The 17,860-nt window shown below is 35.6% G+C and overlaps 1 protein-coding gene across 1 annotated transcript; it reads right to left on the bottom strand.

Moving 5' to 3' along the window:
• LOC109840362 (nucleobase-ascorbate transporter 6-like) lies at positions 322–7,127 on the bottom strand. The gene is made up of 15 exons (XM_020408982.1): positions 6,852–7,127; positions 6,494–6,749; positions 5,333–5,430; positions 5,040–5,216; positions 4,865–4,965; positions 4,692–4,767; positions 4,470–4,529; positions 4,202–4,386; positions 1,981–2,077; positions 1,789–1,875; positions 1,611–1,669; positions 1,435–1,526; positions 892–969; positions 614–774; positions 322–540 (listed from the first exon to the last, which is right to left on the bottom strand). Exons 2-15 carry the CDS (start codon positions 6,600–6,602, stop codon positions 322–324), a joined length of 1,599 nt encoding a protein of 532 aa, XP_020264571.1. The 5' UTR covers positions 6,603–6,749; positions 6,852–7,127.

Genomic DNA, 17,860 nt, shown 5'->3' with positions numbered 1-17,860 from the left:
AAACATATGAAAGTAGGATTAGTAGTCACAATATGAACATAATAAAGTAGAATCACTACTCGAATACAAGATCAAACTAATCAAAGCCTGGAGAAGTTTACAATGATGGGCAGAAGGTGAAGAGTAGCTTAGATCCACTATAAGACATAACTAGTGACAAAACAGCCTTCCTACTTCAGTCCATATCAGCTATCAAATATACAACTTAAAACATATGAAAAAATGCAACTGATAGATCCATCACGCCTATTTTACCATAAAGTTTTCCCCAGACTTGCAGCTTCTAAAGGATAGCCAACATAGTAACATCCCAAAATACACTCACACTGAAGGGAAGAATTTATTGAGGTTAAAAGGCAAAGAGTAGAACTCCTCACTCCTTGTGTCAGTCTTGAAAGATCGAAATTTATCCCACCAGTGATAACCCCTATCTTTCCTTGTTGCATTGTCATGCCTATGGAGAGTGTTGTCAAGAAAGAAAGCAACAAAGCCCGCAACGAATGGCTCAGATGAGAATATGACATTGATGATGTCATTGAACTGTAAAAGAATACACCATCAGTTCGGAGAAAATTAACCGTAATTATGCAATGAGGGCTAGGATTTCACTTACCCATCGTGCACCTGTGTGAACTGGGCCATAACCTGCAACTGCAGTGTATTCGTTGAAGTACTGGGGAACTGACAAGCCCATGAAAATTGAAAACCCTAGGATGAACTTTGTTCTGAAGCTATTTAGGTTGCAGAATTGTAGGAAACTTAGACCAACAGAGCCTGTTAATTAAAAGTAATCAGTATTGTTTATATCAACAGCTGCAATAAAATTTTTGACGTTTTTGCAATATTCAAGATATAAGTAACTTAATAAGTCTGTAGAGCAATAATACATACCCACATATGCAAAGAAAAGACAATAAAGAGCTGCAATGATAGGCGCAGGAATGGATGCGAAAACTGCCCCGAATTTACCTGAAATTGACCAAGAAAAAGAATAAACCACATCGACATATTAAGTATATGCATAACCTTTGAACCAGTACAACCATATTTATACAGAAAGATGATTTCAGATCAGAATTTCGAATTACTTATAATCTTTTATACTTAAGAGGATAAATTATATTAGCAAGTCACTTGCAAATATGTGACATCAAAGGATACCCTATTCAGAAAGTAACTATACGTAAATGGGAAAAACCAACATTTCACAGGTAGAAATGAAAGAAGAAAATTTGTGTATCAAGTCAAGTAGCAAAGAATTTGAACCCTGGCTACAATGCTGGGCGGTTTGATGTGGGCATGTAGTACACACTCAAGGAACAGATCCAGCATAGTGAGAGATTTGTGTTTTTTGTTGCTAATTCTAGAAGTTATAAAAGATCAATTCAACACTATCTATATCAAGTACAAATAGGACGAAACTATTAAGCATACCCAAAATAGAAAAGAAAATCATAAATCCTGCAGAAATTTGGACAACTCTTCGGCTTCCTACACGTGTAAGAGCTAGTAAACCTGCATTTTCACTGTTCAACATGAAACAATGAGAGCTAGCAAGCATTTCCTTATAATCATGGAATCCTGAAAATAAGTTACCATATTAATCTTACACAGATACAGTGGATCCGCTTGCCGTTCCAAATAATCCATCCAGCAAGATACCAATCCCCTATAATGACAAAAAAATTAGGATCCTTTTATACTAATAATTGAAAAGAAAAAGGAGATAGAAACTATAGAGCAAAATCAGCATAATTATAACTCATGTCAAGGCAAACACTCCAGTACCTGCCAGCCAATGCCGCGACTAAGAATTGATGGAGGCAATGGTGTGGCACTTGCATATCTTGAAACAGCAATGAAAGTACCAGTGGACTGCATGATAGAAAAATAAGATTTTACGCCGACTTCTGGACACGTACTTGATTTATAAAGAAAAATATGTTCTGGTGTGTAAAGAGTTGGGGAACATGATCAAACCTCTACAAGACCAACAAATGCAGCAGCCATCATTGCAAAAGCTTCACCCGCATCAAATGTGGGGGCTCCCCATTGAAAAGGATATGGAACTCTAATCCTAGAGACATAGCATTTTAACAGAAATCGATTTTAATGACATTAACTAGATTAGAAAACCAAATAATCAAGACACAACTATGCAAAACTAACCAGGGAGCTCCACCAACAAGCCCAGAACGATCAGTACGACAATGCAATTGAGTTTTTGCTGCTGCATGCTTATATGCACCGCCAACTGTAAGCAAGTAAGCATAGAGCCACACAATTGCCACTGAGAATATTACAGCAAACCGGTCGAATACAGGTTTCTCTGCATGTATTAAATGGGGTATATACTGGGAGGGAAGATAATAACTACGTTTAGTGAATCACAGTGTGAAGTTTAGGTAGTGCAACGAATTTTACCACATTTCAATACCTGGGAAAAGATTATCAACAGAATTATCTGTGGAAGCCCAATCTCGATACACTTGGCAACCTGGGCAAACAGAAGTATCAGCCAACTGTAACAGATCTTCTACCACTTCTTATGTAAATGATACAATAAACAATCTCAAAAGGTTCACAGCACAAACTTGTGAACAACAATGACAAGCCTGCAATTAGAAAAATAAGTTTCAAAAAACAAAATGATGCTTACACCGGGAAAGCCTAACTCATAGAGGCCAAATCCGGATAAGGCAACTAAAGGAACTGCTGATAGTGGACTCAGGAATCTGAATTGCACAAAAATAAACAAATAAATAAATGTCTATAAACAGAAAGATTGTAGATTGGTATAAATGGAATGCATGCTAGAGATTCATAACTAACCTAGTGACATTACGCCAAAGGCCACTGAATCCTACGATAATCTGAAGTGTTGAAGCTACAATTAGAGCACCCTGTGTTCCTCGCATTATACGTACGAATTTCTAGTACAAAATTAAACAGTCAATATCTAAACAAAAAGAAAAAACAATAAAGAGAAATATTCTTCAGTAATAACCTCATGAGGATCAGCTATATCACTATAGCGACCAGCCAAGATGATCGAGATCGTAGGAACGACAAAAGTGTAAGATCCTCCAATCACAGCAGGTAATCGAGTTCCAAAGAAAGTTTGGAATAGTGTGTTCAAACCAGCAACGAAGAGCAAGGTTTGAACTACTCGAGCTTTCTCATCCTATGAGAATTGAAAGGCGTGTTCAATTAAAAGAACCATAGGAACTGCTGCATAATTTACAATACACTGCATTTTCAATACACTACATTTTTATTTCTTAAAAAAGTCATACTTACATTGCCTCCGCCCATCTGAGGAACAAGTGCAGTAGGAATGATAACTGTTGTCCCAAGCATGACAAGGTAATGCTGGAAACCCAAGAGAATGGCCTCCGCTGCATTAGATAGTGAGATTAGAGAACACTAACTAAGCCAAGTAAAAGAGAATTGTGTATTAACCCAATAAAAAACAAGTAGTAATGTGTTAAAGAGAATATGAAACCAGGCAGAATTGCACAAGTTGCAGAAAAAGAATCCATAAGGTACTCACATCGCAATTAAGTTTTATGCAAGTTAGAACTACAGCATACTGATGCAATGCTACACTATAAAATTTCCCCAGAACAATGAAAATCCAAGAACATTTTACTATTAAATAAAAAGATAACAAAAAACAGCATATTGGAAACCAACAAAATTGGCTACGCTGCACCATACAATCGCGATGAACGGATTTTAACATAATTGTAGACATATATAAAAGTGAATGCAACAATAAATTTTGCTTGAAGAAGAGAGTACAGTTAGCTGCACTATCAACAGCCACAAGAATATTTGTACTGCAGAACCTACTTACAACTAAACCACAAACAAAAAAAAGGAAAAAATAGACAATATAATGCGGAACAATCCCATGAAGCAAACACATGCTAAATCATGCCACTAACCAAGCAAAAAACAACTCAATGATATTGAACTACCAAAAACAACTTAGTGGGGATCAGGTTACAACAACTTTGTTCAATTACATCCAATAGCGACAACAAAAAATAACCAATCTGATAGCATGAATGTTAATCCATGAGAAGGACAAACTAAACAAATAAAATTAATAACAATGATCCCCTTGAGACTAAATTTAATGACATTAACTAGATTAGAAAACCAAATAATCAAGACACAACTATGCAAAACTAACCAGGGAGCTCCACCAACAAGCCCAGAACGATCAGTACGACAATGCAATTGAGTTTTTGCTGCTGCATGCTTATATGCACCGCCAACTGTAAGCAAGTAAGCATAGAGCCACACAATTGCCACTGAGAATATTACAGCAAACCGGTCGAATACAGGTTTCTCTGCATGTATTAAATGGGGTATATACTGGGAGGGAAGATAATAACTACGTTTAGTGAATCACAGTGTGAAGTTTAGGTAGTGCAACGAATTTTACCACATTTCAATACCTGGGAAAAGATTATCAACAGAATTATCTGTGGAAGCCCAATCTCGATACACTTGGCAACCTGGGCAAACAGAAGTATCAGCCAACTGTAACAGATCTTCTACCACTTCTTATGTAAATGATACAATAAACAATCTCAAAAGGTTCACAGCACAAACTTGTGAACAACAATGACAAGCCTGCAATTAGAAAAATAAGTTTCAAAAAACAAAATGATGCTTACACCGGGAAAGCCTAACTCATAGAGGCCAAATCCGGATAAGGCAACTAAAGGAACTGCTGATAGTGGACTCAGGAATCTGAATTGCACAAAAATAAACAAATAAATAAATGTCTATAAACAGAAAGATTGTAGATTGGTATAAATGGAATGCATGCTAGAGATTCATAACTAACCTAGTGACATTACGCCAAAGGCCACTGAATCCTACGATAATCTGAAGTGTTGAAGCTACAATTAGAGCACCCTGTGTTCCTCGCATTATACGTACGAATTTCTAGTACAAAATTAAACAGTCAATATCTAAACAAAAAGAAAAAACAATAAAGAGAAATATTCTTCAGTAATAACCTCATGAGGATCAGCTATATCACTATAGCGACCAGCCAAGATGATCGAGATCGTAGGAACGACAAAAGTGTAAGATCCTCCAATCACAGCAGGTAATCGAGTTCCAAAGAAAGTTTGGAATAGTGTGTTCAAACCAGCAACGAAGAGCAAGGTTTGAACTACTCGAGCTTTCTCATCCTATGAGAATTGAAAGGCGTGTTCAATTAAAAGAACCATAGGAACTGCTGCATAATTTACAATACACTGCATTTTCAATACACTACATTTTTATTTCTTAAAAAAGTCATACTTACATTGCCTCCGCCCATCTGAGGAACAAGTGCAGTAGGAATGATAACTGTTGTCCCAAGCATGACAAGGTAATGCTGGAAACCCAAGAGAATGGCCTCCGCTGCATTAGATAGTGAGATTAGAGAACACTAACTAAGCCAAGTAAAAGAGAATTGTGTATTAACCCAATAAAAAACAAGTAGTAATGTGTTAAAGAGAATATGAAACCAGGCAGAATTGCACAAGTTGCAGAAAAAGAATCCATAAGGTACTCACATCGCAATTAAGTTTTATGCAAGTTAGAACTACAGCATACTGATGCAATGCTACACTATAAAATTTCCCCAGAACAATGAAAATCCAAGAACATTTTACTATTAAATAAAAAGATAACAAAAAACAGCATATTGGAAACCAACAAAATTGGCTACGCTGCACCATACAATCGCGATGAACGGATTTTAACATAATTGTAGACATATATAAAAGTGAATGCAACAATAAATTTTGCTTGAAGAAGAGAGTACAGTTAGCTGCACTATCAACAGCCACAAGAATATTTGTACTGCAGAACCTACTTACAACTAAACCACAAACAAAAAAAAGGAAAAAATAGACAATATAATGCGGAACAATCCCATGAAGCAAACACATGCTAAATCATGCCACTAACCAAGCAAAAAACAACTCAATGATATTGAACTACCAAAAACAACTTAGTGGGGATCAGGTTACAACAACTTTGTTCAATTACATCCAATAGCGACAACAAAAAATAACCAATCTGATAGCATGAATGTTAATCCATGAGAAGGACAAACTAAACAAATAAAATTAATAACAATGATCCCCTTGAGACTAAATGAGCAACTGGATTAGTGCTCAAAAAAAAAAGCAAATTAATAGCATCAATATTATCCATGAAAAGCACAAACCACAGAAAATAAAATAGATTAAAAAAGGATCTCTTTGAGACTAAATTAACAACTGGGTTTGTGTCAAAAGGATAAACAGACAGGGTTTCCGTCAATTTCATCAAGAACAAAAGTACACTGTCATATACAATATTACACTCACAACAGTCAAATAAAGCATCTCCATCTATTATCAAAATAAAATACAAATTAAATTACAGAACAAGAAACAAAATTTAAACTGCAAGGACTAAAAGAATGAAGTCTTACGCCATGGAGGAGGGCTAGTGATGCAGTAGGAGACATTGGGAAGCTGATCCTTCACTGGATGAGGCTGCAACTCGTCCTGCTTTGGTTGCGGGGCTCCACCTCCAGCCATTTCTCTCTCTCTCTCTCCTCGCTCTTCCTCACTCTAAAAACCAAAACCCAACTCCAGAAACCCCCCAACAAAAATACCCACAAGTCTCTACTCCCCAAAACCACACTCTAACTCAAAGAAAACTACCTTTACTGACCCTGAAACAGACTGCAAAACAAAAGCAAGAGCAACAGAGCAAAACCCACTTAGAAAAATCTATCAGAAACCAAAAATTAAGAGCAAAGGTATTAAAAGGGAAGAGATGCAGACCCTTGAACAAATAAACCCAAAAGGGGAACCCAACCAAAATCCCAAAATCAGGATGATGATGATGATGATGATGAAGAGAGTGGAGCTAAAGAAGCAGGAAGAAAAGCAGGAGGCAGCCTCCCTCAATTGACTAACAAAGTTGGGGAAAAAACAAAAGGAAAAAATTTTACCCTCTCTGATTAGAAAAAAATAATAAAGAATCTCTCTGTGCTTTATCTCTTTTTCTTCTGCTTTCTAAGCTGGCTGGCTTCAACCCCAAGGAAAGAAGAAAACCCCAAAAGTGAAATAAAAACAATTTAATGAAAAGGGAGCAAATGGAAGGAGCCCGGGGGAAATGTAACAGTAATAATAATGGTAATAATAATGTATCAGTGAGTAATTATTACCCCTTTTTCTCTTTTACAGTTTTACTTCTTCTTCCTTCTTCAACTTTCAGTAGACAGAACGCTACATTGGGCTTCACACTCTCAATACAGTTGCTGTTTGTGAAAAGCGAGAGGGAGTTGGTAGAAATTAAATTAAAAGCAAAAAAGCGGAGCCTATTTTTGCTTTAAAATGTGTTTAATTTTAAATAAATAATTGAAGGGGGGTCAGCCGACAAAAGTTCTCTCGCCGAAAGACGACCGAGGGAGTTTGGGGCTTGAGAGTAGAGAGTTGACGGTCAGCCGTTGATTTGGGTTTGTGAGTAAGAGAGTTGAAGATCAGCCGTTGGTTTGGGGTTTCCGGAATTTTGAACAGCTGTACATCCAATATCCTCACATGCCACATGGGACCATTCCACACTCTATAGTCCCCTCGTCATAGCTCTCTCTTGTTATAGAGTAACTTTTTGTAATTTTGGTAAAATATAACTAAGTTCACAATTCTCTAATTTCTCGAAAAACCACCCACTTCTCATTTCACCGTTTCACTGAGAAATTATTTCCCCCCTAAAATGCATGAAGCCAGCTAGGAGGATGACATGGGTTGTAGTATTGTCTTTTGTTCGGTCGTACAGGGATACGAGGAGGAGCAGTAATCAATTTGAACTGATTAGACCAAATCATGTAGATTTTGAAGCTTTAGTTTGACTTTAGAATATATTTTAGTTAGTTTCATTTTCAGAAAAATTCTAGTCTGAACCAACCGAATCAATCACTCTCTCAATTGTTTCATTAGTCCATACATTTCTAATCTGTTTTCTTAATTTATTGTTTCAGTTACCTTGCACCGTTATTTCATCGATGATTCTTTATCTGATCTTTTAATATGTATCTTTTTTCTGGATCAAAATAGATTGTTTTTTTCCTTAATGAAATTAGTCCTGTGATAATTGGGAAAAAGTACCTAAATTTTGTTTTATGTTAATGTTTCTACAACTTACATATCTTCAGTTTTATAACTACCGGCAAGAGATAAACACAAGTAGAGGTTGATACATGAAATCAGAACCCAATTGAAGACGGAAGAAAAAGGTATAGATACATTTTTTCCTACTATGTTTTTTCTTCAATTTTGTCCTTCCTTTCTGATCTGATGGTAGCTTGTTAAATTTACTAATTTTATCTTGTTAGTTACTGCTAATTTGGAGGTATTAAGGACTTACCAATTTGATTTTAGAAAAAAAAAACTACTGATTTGGAGGCATTGTCAAAGTCTAAAAGGGGGTAAAATTAAAGATCAGCATTTTTGCCGTGTCTATTTTCCCCTTGACGTTGACCGCTCTCCACCTGCTACCCCTCACAACTTTATCTTGCACCATCAATGGGAAAGGGAAAGGCCATCCAATTCTTGGAATTTTCTCAAATCTTGCTGTGTCCATTTTATTAAAATAAAAAGATAAAAATTTCGAATTTACTCAAAAGCTTTTTTTTGGAAGACAGTTGTGATGATAAGGCGTGTAATCGTTAACATATATAAAAAGCCCTTGCAGCTCTCGCTTAGGCCCCGCTAGGTGTGTTAAACGTTCGAATCGAATCGAATATTAAGCTATTCGTATTTATATTTGTTTAAAATTATCGAATTCGAATGCGAACTCTAATATTCATATATGGAGTTTTTCGAATTCGAACTCGAATACTTGGTATTTGATAAATATTCACGAATATTTTTTGAATATCAAAGTATATTTATTCTGGTAAAGAATTTAATTTTCAAATGGTATTTAAATTCATAAATAAATATTATTCATGTTTAATCTTATGATATATTACGTATTAGTATATATATAGAGTATAATAGGATGTAGTATATAGTTATATAAAGGTATATATATAGTATATATGTATAATAATGGTATGAGTGGGTATAGGGTAGGTGAGTAGTGAGTTATATGGTAGTATATATATATAAATTAAAATTTTTATTAGAAAATAGATTTAAGATGATTTAATCCTTAAAATCAGTACATAAAACTTAAGTATAAATGATAAATAGGTTAAAAATAAGACATCATATGTGTAATAATATAAATAATAAGTGATCAAATTTTAAACATATATTTGATGGACAAAAGAATCAAATTTCATTATTAAACTTAAATACTAAAAAATATTTATTTATTTTATGATAAATGAAATACCAAATCGAATATAATTATTTGGTTTGCAAATTTTTCGGGCGTACAATTTTGCCTCTACACTTCTTCGATCAGTTTTGCGCCTCGTCATCGTAGGTGCTACGATGCTAGTCGCACGTATCTGGCCCAACGAACACGTCTTGCTAGGAAACCGGGAAAAGCCTGTCATCAAGAACAGTTCCTTTCATAATTGCGTCCTCCGGGTTCATTTTCATAATTTAAGCTCTCTCTCTCTCTTTCCAAATCAATCCACCCCTCGTACTTCATACTCTCCCTAATAATTACATTGCTGTGGGTTTTCAAGTCTCTACAATTGCCAAAAAAAAACATCTCAAAGATAAAGAAAACATAAATGATTCTCTGATTCTAACTCCATGTTTTGAGATGGGAATAGTGAAGCTAATCTCTCTCGTTATTCATTTATTTTCTTAATTTTTTTGATGGGTTTGTGCTAAGGTTTTTAACTTTCTCTTTTTTTTTTTCTTTTCTTTCTTTTCCTAAATTATCATCATAAGTTTCTTTTTGAATCTTAGAGCAAATTTTGTGGACAAAAAGTAATTAAATAATTATTTTGGATTAAAAGTAAAATTGTTTTGTTAGATGTTTTTATTTTTCAGGAAGAATCTTTTATTGAAATAGATAATTTCCCTTTGAGTTTTTAAATGATGGGAATGCTTGCATAAATTTCATGCATTGAGAAATCGTAACCATTCAATGCTACTATTTTATTATTATTTTATTTTTATATTTTTATATTTTTATTTTATTCGTTTTATGATAATGCTCTGCGGTGGGAATGAGGAGCCATTCAAGTGATTAACTAAGCACATTTGTATTTGTAACCGTATGTGTATATATAGTTAGGTATATATCTATATACATGTTGTATATGTGTGTAGTGATGAGTATGTGTTAATGTAAGAGAGAGAGTCCTGGGTAAATTTTTCCTTGAATTGAATATTGAGTATGCACATATATTTATACAAGTAAAGGAGGGTGATGTGTGTTCTCACAATCAATGTGGAACTAAAAACCCACAACTAAAAATATTAACAACACTATTATCAACAGCACCCCTCAAACTCATGTTGGATCAAAACAAAGTGAGTTTGCGTATAAGAAACTGGAATTGATGAACATGTAAGGTCTTTGTGAAGAAATCTGCAAGCTCGTCGGTGGATGACACATGATGAAGTAGAATTGTGGTATCCTTGATAACTTGTTGACGGACAAAATGAGCGTCGATCTTAATCTGTTTGGTCCTCTCATGAAATACTGGATTATTAGCAATTTGGATGACACTCTTATTATTACAGTATAGAGGAGTAGGAGTTGAAATAGAAATACTAAAATCACTGAGAAGACGTCGAAGATGAATAATCTCTTTAGCTGTTGTGGACATTACACGATACTCTGTCTCAGTGCTGGAAAGAGCAACAACATCTTGTTTCTTACTCCACCAGAAAATTAGAGAATCACTAAGAAATATATAATAATCTGTGGTAGACTTCCTGGTAGTGGGATCACCAGCCCAATCAGTATCAGAATATGCACAAAGCTCTAACTTGGATGTAGCAAGAAACAAAAGAGAGCGAGTGCTAGTACCCCAGAGATACCGAAGAATCCGTAATAAGGCAGCATAGTGTACAGAATGTGGGGCACTAACAAATTGATTGACAATGCTAACAACATGAGAGATATCAGAGATGCACAGATAGACCAACTGGCCAACAAGATGTCGATATCGGGTAGGATCAGATAGAGGCTCACCATCAGTAGAGCGAAGTTTGACATTCTGTTAGAGTAGAGTATCGACAGTTGCATCGTCAATTAGCTCAGCTCGATGTAGAATATCTGAGAGATACTTCTGTTGAGATAGTAGTACACCTCGCGGGCCTTGAGAAATTTTTAGATCAAAAAATACCAAAGAGATCTAAGATCTTTCATATGGAACTGTTGTTGCAACTGAGATTTTACGTACTGTATACCAGCCACATCATCACCTGTAATGATCATATCATCTACATAGATGAGTATAAAATTCCGTCACGCGATGTAGTGCGAACAAACAGAGAAGTATCTTGATGACTTTCCATAAAGCCCGCCTTGAGTACGATATCGCGGAAACACTCAAACCAAGCGCGGGGTGCCTGCTTGAGACAATAAACAGCACGGCGAAGGAGACATACCACTACAAGAAATTACATCTTTAACGAAGGGATTTCCCTTCGTTAAAGAGCTGAAAACCTTCGTTATTATATGCTAACGACGGGGAAAAAATCCCTTCATCACCCGTCGTTGAAACCCTCTTCGCTAAAGGGTCACGAAGGGATATACTATCCGTCGTTATAGAGTCTATAACGACGGAACATATTACCGTCGTTAATATTTACGACGGTAATTATCACCGTCGTTACTATCAGTGACGGGGATATTTTCCCGTCGTTACCATCAGTGACGGGATATTTTCCCGTCGTTACCATTAGTTACGGAGATATTTTACCGTCGTTACCATTAATTACAGGGATATTTTCCCATCGTTAAAGACTAATTAATGACGGTTGGATACCGTCGTAAAAGTCCTCATAATGGAAAAATTCCATTCATTAATAACATCAATAAATAAAATTCCACCATCCTCAAATATTCAATACTAATAATAAGAGTTAATATCCTAATTGTTCCAAAAAAAAATACATGAAACTATCTATAACAAATTAAAATAAAAGTTTGGGGAAGACACATTCTTTCATCTTTAATCATCGTCAAAAGAAGACTCGAGCTACCCCACCTCTCCTAATATTGCATGGATCACCTGAAAAATTTAAAAAAAAAATCACATAATTAAGATATATCAATTAAGCAAATATTATCTTATTAAGTAAAATTCACATTTTTTAGTGCAAGTAATCAATCATAAAAGTATATAAGAGATTTTACAAAAAATGATTACCTAGTCATGCAACTCGGTAATTGCAACTACCATGCCTCAATTTTTTTTAACCCCAATAGATCCAAAAAAACCTCTCTGACTAAGTCTCTCTGCAATTTTTGCAAGTTATTTCTGTCGGTTATTGAACTGCTATATGGAATTTAATTGCTAGTTTACACCTACCAGCGTGAGTGACAAGTTATCTGTATTATACTATCTGAGCTTTTATGCACCAAATGATGTGAATTTATTCGATAAAGTACCTTTAAGCCACAGCCAAGCATGCATCATCTCGTGTGCCAATATGGACCCCATCAATAATCTGTTCAAAAAGAAAAGAAATCGGTAATGTTTTCTAAATTTTATAATTAAATGACTGGGTAATCCAGTTGAATTCCTCAGCGAAGGGAGACAGAAAGGGAACATAAAAATTATCTGAGCTAGTAAGAAACAATGAAGATAGGAGTTACATTAGAAGTGTGAAAAATAAGGTTATTATAGATAGGGCCACAAAACAAAAGATTAGAAAGGGAAACAAGAACCAAGACTTTCAGTTCCATTTAGAATCCTAACTCAAATGGGTAATCAATTACTTAAAAAAACAGAAGACTACAGATTATATACAAGAACCTATGACCCGATTGTTATCAGGTGCAGGATATCGCAGTTGATAGCCAGATACAAATACACTTTTCCGTGCATATAATTCTTGATATAGAACAAAAAGAGCGCGAAAAAACCCACAAATTGCATACGATTGAAAATGTCGAAAACTAATCTGCTTTTCATAAAGAAAGTTGAGGAAACAAGATTAAAAGTCGCCATCAATGATTTGATGATGCATTGACAAGCCTTAAAAGAAAAAAAATTCAAATGTCAAATGGAGGCTTCCAAGTTCCAGTCACTTCAAAAAACACTCAAATCTTCACCTTAAGTGGAAACCAATGGTGATCCTCTAAAGACGAAAACCATGTCTCAGTTAACAAAGAGTAAACAACTCATTTTACCGTGCAAATCAATTCTAGCCATTTAGCATGCTAAGAAATTCTAGACTTTCTTTCACAGATCACAAAGGACATGCATTTTATGAATACCAAAACGAATTTCAATTCAAACGCACTAACCCAATCATTATGCATTGCCAACAAAGTCACTTGAAGAAGAAGGAATTGCCACGGCATAACACGGAAAATAAAAAATATACCAGGCACGAAGTATGGAGGAGCTGGTCACTTTGGTTATTGACCAACTGAATGAATCCGATAACAGAGAAGTGAAATCAGAAAATTGAGAAATCCAATAGCCTTGTTCAGTAAAAAGCAGGTGTGATTACTATTTAATCTTTTATAGACTTTAAAAACCATTATATGCGGTGAATATACTTTGGAACATTCTTCTCCCTCTATGTGAATTCAACAAACAACTGTGGTGGGTGGGGGTTGGGGGGGGGAAGACCCACCCTGTCGATATGAAATAAGAATATATAAGATATTGAATGCTTTATAAGCATATTCTCGGCTGAGCAAATTAAAGTTCGTAAGTAAAGAATACGAGTAAGACATTCCGCAACCACTATCAACATGGAAATAACAAGACCATCAGACTTTACAAATGTCTGCAGAGCGAAAGAACAAAGGACAAAGAATCAGACTTTACAAATGTCTGCAGAGCGAAAGAACAAAGGACAAAGAAAGAAATCTAATCATCAATCAAAGTTACCAATCAAACGAGACCTATTCAAACAGATAAAGTTATGCTGATACCCACAAAGCAATATGCACAAATATAGCACACAATCAAATGCTCACATGAGAAACTGAAAGCATGAAAATTAACTCCCCTACTTTGAAATAATCCAACATCCAACCAGTAGAAGTTAGTATAATTGGCCATTTCATATCATAAAAATATAAATATTACCAACCATGACATAAATATTTCGTGCTAAGCTCAAGTTTCTATCAAATTTCAGCAAATCTTAAAGGAACAGATTCCGCAAAAAAAGCATGACATAAATAGAAGAAAAAAATCACATCGGTAAGCTATAAATAACATTTCATCTGAATATAAACAAAAATTTCTAAAATAATCGACAAAGTACAAGCTCAACCAAATAGATCAAGGAGCAAGTAGATCAAAGAACAGCCTCAGCTACAGACAAGAATCTACCACTTCAAACCCTAAATAAAAGAAAGATCGAAGAATTATAAAAAGATACCGGATCTGAGGAGAAGCATCGGAGAGAGGATTGGGACTGATCCCTTCGCTCCCGATCGAAGATACATTCCTCGCTCAGAGGCGAAGCCCTCGAGACGCAACCTCGCCATATTTTCAGTCAACGCAACCTCGCTGAGAGGCGAACCCGTCACGAAAGGCTTGCTTGCGGAGCACTTGGCTAGTCATACACTGCATATTTTGCCTGCTGCAAGAGATCTCAATGGCGACGTGGGGGAGCGGACGACGAGATATGGAGGCGGCGATGATAAGAAGGGGGATTTTTTTAACTAGGGTTTAAATTGTTATTTTTGCGGTTAGAGGATGATTAGGATTTGTGGGTTTGTAAAATTCGGTTTCGGGATTTAGTTAGGGCTTCGGGTTTGGTTATGGGATTTGTTAATAGAAATAGGTTAATTTCAGTTCAATTATGATTAGGAGTCTCATCAATGAAGGTAATTGACCCCTTCATTTTTAAGGAGACTCAATAACGACGGTAGTAGGATCAAATCAACGAAGGGATTAGAAAACCGTTATCCCATATCATAATATTTCTCTATTATCTGTAATCACTCGACGAAGGGTTTAAAACCCGTCGTTATTATATGCACATTAATGACGGGCAACTGGTCCCTTCACTAATTTTGGTCGTTAAATAGCAGATTTCTTGTAGTGTACATATCCCCGAAGGAATATTGGACCCTAGAGACGGTTGCATATATACTGTCTCAGATAAAGAGGAATGGAGAAAAGCATTTTTGACATCCATCTGGTATAATAGCCAACAATGAGCAACAACGACCGTAAGAAGAGTACGAATGGTGGGTATCTGAGCAACAGGAGTAAATGTCTCCTCATAATCAATACCTTGTTGCTGAGTAAAATCTCAAGCCACTAAACGAGCTTTCCAACATTCAATGGTGCCATCAGGATGATACTTGATCTTATAACCCATTTACTGCCAATTAAAGAGATGCCAGGGGAACAGAGAACAACATCCCAGGCCGGAGTGGTAAACAATCGAATCGAAACGAATACTAAGGTGTTCGTATTTGTATTTGTTTAAAATTATCGAATTTGAATGCGGACTCTAATATTCATATAGCTAGTTTTTCGAATTCGAACTCAAATACTTGGTATTTGATAAATATTCATGAATATTCACGAATATACTTAACGAATATCAAAGTATATTTATTCCGCTAAGGAATTTGATTTTCAAATAGTATTAAAATTCACAAACAAAAACTATTCTTTTATAATATATGATGTATATATATTTAAATCAAATTTTTAATTAGAAAACAGATTTAAAATTATTTAAGTCTTAAAATTAGTATATAAAACTTAAGTATAGATGGTAAGTGGGTTAAAAATATGACATCATATATGCAATAATACAAATAATAAGCTGTGATCAAATTTTAAACGAATATTTAAAAGACAAAAAAATCGAATATACATCTGGTTAAATTCTATTCGTTAGTAAACTCGAATGCTAAAAAATATTTATTTAGTGGTAAATGAACTACCAAATCGAATATGACCGAATAATTATTCGAACAATTATCGAACTATTTATTAATTATTTGGTTCATTTCCACCCCTAATCCCAGGTATGTGTTTGTTAAAAGGCCTGAAATTTCTTAGCCATAGCATGTCACCACTCTGGAAACTGAACGGCCTCTTGAAAGGACTTTGGCTCAACTGTATTATGAATGGCAGCAAGAAAATTATGAAAGATAGATGAATAGGAAGTAACCGAAGCATACCGTGCAGGCATGACATGTGGGCGTTTGCCTCGACGAAAAGCAAGAGGTACCTCAGGCAGGGGAGATGTTAGCGCAGGTGTATGGAGGTCAACAGTATTTTCTGGAGTGGGTGTTGTGTCTACAGAATAGGGATCAGATGGTGAAAGAGAAGTCTTGGGTGAGGGAGAGTCAACTAGAGATGGAGAGATTTCAGGGAGATCTTGAAAGGAGAACTGAGATAAGAAAGTAGATGATGCAGCTGGTGGAGAAGCACGATCAGTAGTATGGAGGTAATTAAAATTATCGGAAGCAGAATAAAATGGAGAATCCTCTTCGAACTGAATGTGACGAGATATATGAACTTGACGAGATGTGGGATCATAACAACGATAACCTCGATATTCCAAACTAATTCCTAAATAGATATAGAGAACAGCTCTGTGAGATAATTTATCACGTTCGTGAGATGGCAGAAGAACGAAACAACGACTACCAAAAACGCGAACTAGATCATAATGGGGAGGATGAGTATAAACACGACTATAAGGAGTAGCACCATAAAGAGAGCTAGATGGAGCGATATTAATGGCATGAGTAGCACTGAAAATGACCTCAGCCCAGAAATGATAAGGAACAGAGTAAGAAATGAGCATGGGTCGAGCGGTATCGAGAATATGATGATGTTTGCATTCAGCAATACCATTTTGTTCATGAGTGTAGGGACACGACTGCTGAAAGATAGTCCCATAAGAAGACATGATAGAGCGTATGATAAAGGATAAGTACTCTTTGGTACAGTCAGAACGAAAAACTTTAATACGAGCTTGCCACTGAGTGAAGATCATCGTAGTGAAGGCTTGATAAGCAACAATTACGTCAGAGTGATTTTTAAGTAGGTAGACCCATATATAACGAGAGAAATTATCGAAAAAACTAACATAATATAAGTAGTCAGATGAAGAAGGCAGATGAGCTGAAATATCAGAATGGACCAAATCAAATAAAAAAGTGAAAACATATGTACTGGTTGGAAACAATAGAGCATCGAATTTAGCCAATTTATAATCAGTACATGACTCAATATAAGAATAAGAGGATACAAGACCAAGTACTCCTGAGTGGATAAGACTTTTCAGCCTTTTATGAGACACATTACCAAGTTGTTTATGCCACAAATCTGCGGAAAGCAAGGTAGATGATTTTTGACTTACAAAAGCAACAAGAGAATGTGGACGTATGAACTCTGGAAGGTGAAGATATTCCATAAAATATAGTTTGTGTCTCCTCCGATCGACCTCAACAGTTTTGCCTGTCTATGGATCCTGCACAATACAAGTATTAGAAGAAAATGAGATAAGTAGGTCATCCATACATAAGGAGCTAACAGAAATTAAATTCAAACACAACTGAGAAGCCACATAGATAGGGCCAAGAGTTAGACGATCAGATGGGTCAGTTTGTGGGGGTGATAGAACCATACTGAGTGATAGACAAAGGTTGTCCAGTAGCCGTGTAGATAGGGGGAAGAGAAGAGGAAGCGAAGACAAAAAGATAA

This window comes from Asparagus officinalis, chromosome 5, assembly GCF_001876935.1.
Source record: "Asparagus officinalis chromosome 5, Aspof.V1, whole genome shotgun sequence".
In the NCBI taxonomy this organism is placed as follows: Eukaryota; Viridiplantae; Streptophyta; class Magnoliopsida; order Asparagales; family Asparagaceae; genus Asparagus; species Asparagus officinalis.
The sequence above is the reverse complement of the archived record's forward strand: the minus strand, read 5'-3'. Positions and strand labels throughout refer to the sequence as shown.